General features: G+C 39.4%; 1 protein-coding gene across 1 annotated transcript in view; it reads right to left on the reverse strand.

The window, feature by feature from the left end:
• Window positions 1-1746: 1746 nt before the first annotated feature.
• The window catches only part of si:rp71-17i16.5 (phosphatidylinositol 4,5-bisphosphate 3-kinase catalytic subunit gamma isoform), an 18076-nt gene continuing 16818 nt past the window's right edge, over window positions 1747-3004 (reverse strand). The window contains exon 12 of the mRNA XM_037684545.1: window positions 1747-2004. Within this exon, the coding sequence (XP_037540473.1) occupies window positions 1747-2004 (258 nt within the window). The remainder of the gene's footprint in view (window positions 2005-3004) is intronic.

Below are 3004 nucleotides of genomic sequence, written 5' to 3' on the forward strand. Positions count from 1 at the left end.
GTGTTGTGCGGGGGTTTACTCAGACCAAGTCAGTTTTCTTGGCTCATTAACAAACGACTATATGGTTAATTGTTTTGTTTTGAGGTGCAAACTATGATAAAATGGTAGCATCATCAGATTTTAGCTTGATAACGTCAAGATTCAGACACTGTGCAGGCACCAGCCAATCAAATCACCCGACTAATTGCTTCTCTGATCTCATGACAGATTGTTGCTTTAGTTCTTAATGTCAAGCCCACCTGTCGTCAGGCTTCTCCACAGCAGACCAGTAATCCTCAGATATTATCAGGAAGGTCGTCATGGTGATGTTGACCAACTTGTCACACATAGCAGTAAAAAAAAGCAGCTCTGTTCAGTGTGTGGTGTCTGAGGTGCAGCGGAGCACTAATTGAACCATGCTAACTCACATGAACAGCAGCTCACACACACATTCAGAGCGAACACCGCAGGTGTGCTCGCAAGAGAAAAATCCAGATGTGGACGGGTTGAGAAGTTAGAACCCTTGAAGTTGTGCCAATCCAGCCATGATTTGCTATTAACTACGTTCTCCTTGCTTGGTTAAAAAACAACCAGTCAACATACAGATGATATTTGAACAATATCTTTAAGAAACAGGTTTTGACAAAAACTGAACTGACTGGTCTCATGAGTCTTTTCAGGCCTTCAAATTAGGATTAAATTAATTTATCTCTACGACGTGTGCTGATGACCCCTTGGCCAGGAAGGAGATGGTGATTTCAACTGGTTTGTAACTTAAAAGGACAAAATTAAAAAACTGATCCAGGGCTGACAGTTGTTTTTTTTTTTTCTTCACATTTTTATTTTCAAACAAAAACATTGTCAAAGTCACAAATTTTCTTTTATTTATTTATTTGCATTTTAACACAACAGGAAATCTTATATATATATATATATATATATATATATATATATATATATATATATATATCAATGGCAGTAATTAAAAGAAAAAAATGTAATTAAAAGCATCAAAAGAAAAACATGAAACAAAAAAATACTAAATCAAATCACACTGTGTTAAAAGTCAGAGAATACAGGTGTGTTTTTAGAAAAGATTTAAAAACAGGAAGTGAAGTGTCCGGTCTAATGTTGGGGGCAGATTGTTCCAGAGTTTAGGACCCATGACTGAAAAAGTCCGATCTCCTCTGAGCTTCAACCAAAAGCAGCTGATCAGATGATCTCAGAGAGATATGAGGGTGCAAGGCCATTCATGCACTTAAAGGTCAACAGGATGATTTTAAAATCTATTCTGATACGTACAGGGAGCCAGTGAAGGGAGGACAAAACTGGTGTAATATGATCAAACCTACGAGTTCCTGTTAAGAGCCGAGCTGCAGCGTTTTGGACGAGATGGAGACGTGACTGACCCCAACATAAAGCGTGTTTGTAATAAAATCTCTGAAACTGCAGTTTTTAATCATTGTGCTTGAACTGAAACATGGTTTGGATCGACAGCTTTGACAGACTCTGATAACTGTGCATCAAACTGGATGTGTTTCCATTTTTGAAACAAGGTTGTGTGAATAATTTGGATAATTTGAGAGAAATATTTATTATTTGATAGTACAGCATGTGCAACAGAATAGCATTTACATTTAAAATTTAGAGTAAACCTGAGATTTTTTTGAAACATGAAACAGTTGCATGCGATACCCCTCTGAACACAGACAGACTGATTCGGTGCTGCACGAAGACTTTACAGTGCATTCCAGCAGAAGCAGCGGTCTACTTGATGCCCGCCAGCATGTGGATCCACCAGTTGGCCTGGACGGTCCAGCCGAGCTGCTCGCACTCGGAGATCTGTTGAAGGAAGTGCTCCTTGGCCTCAGCCTCGTTTTGCTCTTCCTGGAGCGCCTCCCGCAGGTATCGCATGTCTTCGGAATCACTCAGCTCCGGGATGCCCGTCAGCTGCATGAGGGAGAAAAGGGTGACCAGCAGGCGAGAGTGGGAGCGCAGCAGGAGGTACGCTTGGTTGCAAGTGTCCTGATGAAGACGAACAAGAAAAGACAGAACAAAGATTTACTGAAACAAATTAAATGCATGTACGCATCAACGGTTTGTTTATGTCGTGGAAACAAATGGAACAAAATGCTAAATAACTATGGTTTAACGATTGGCACAAACTAATTATATTTAACAAGTACTCCAAGGGGTTTATTGTACAACTTTAACAATTATCATCAAAACAAGAAACTAAAAGACTCAAGGAAATGTTGCTTATTTCAAAGATTCCTCTGCTATTTTCAGACGGCACTTTCTTTCTTTTCACAAAAATCCGTGCATGCTCAGGGTGAAGTGTTCTTCTTGGGTTTTAGGGGACAATGAATAACATGGAGCTGTGACATTCAGGGCTTTGTACGTGAAAGGAGAGTGCTTCAGTTGCCAGGTCAGTGAGACTGAAGTGATGCAGTAGCGTCAGCACTCAAGCTGCTTTATTGTCAATTACCTGAAAGACTTTCAAGGTTTTTGACGCTCAACTAAAATGCATCGCAGCGTAGCGGAAAGAAAGGCATAGGCCAGTTTTTCAGCCTTGACAAACAATGTTTGGTAGCAATGTATAAGAACCTGGTACTTGGTAACAGTTACGTACCTGGTACATTTTTAAAAGTGCAAGGTGACAAGTTATGTCATAATACCGCCTGGACCCCATAAATACTTGTTACATACCTGTACTCAATGGACCATAAATGTGCCCAATAAGTACCAGGTACATACCGGAGCTGCACTATTTACCTGGTAGGTACCAGGTGTGTTTTAAGCTGTATTATGTACTCAATACAAACCTGATCTGTATCAGGTTGTATTATTCATTCAGTCAACCTTTATTTATACAGGTTAGTTCCCATTGAGCCTCAAGGACTCATTTACAAGAGTGACCTGTTTCAGACAGACGAAAGTAAATAAGGAAAAGAGCAACATGATGGGGAGGGGAGGTAATATATATATATATATATATATATATATATATATATATATATATATA

The sequence above is a fragment of the Nematolebias whitei genome, chromosome 11 (assembly GCF_014905685.2).
Source record: "Nematolebias whitei isolate Nwh7 chromosome 11, NemWhi1, whole genome shotgun sequence".
NCBI classification, from domain to species: Eukaryota; Metazoa; Chordata; class Actinopteri; order Cyprinodontiformes; family Rivulidae; genus Nematolebias; species Nematolebias whitei.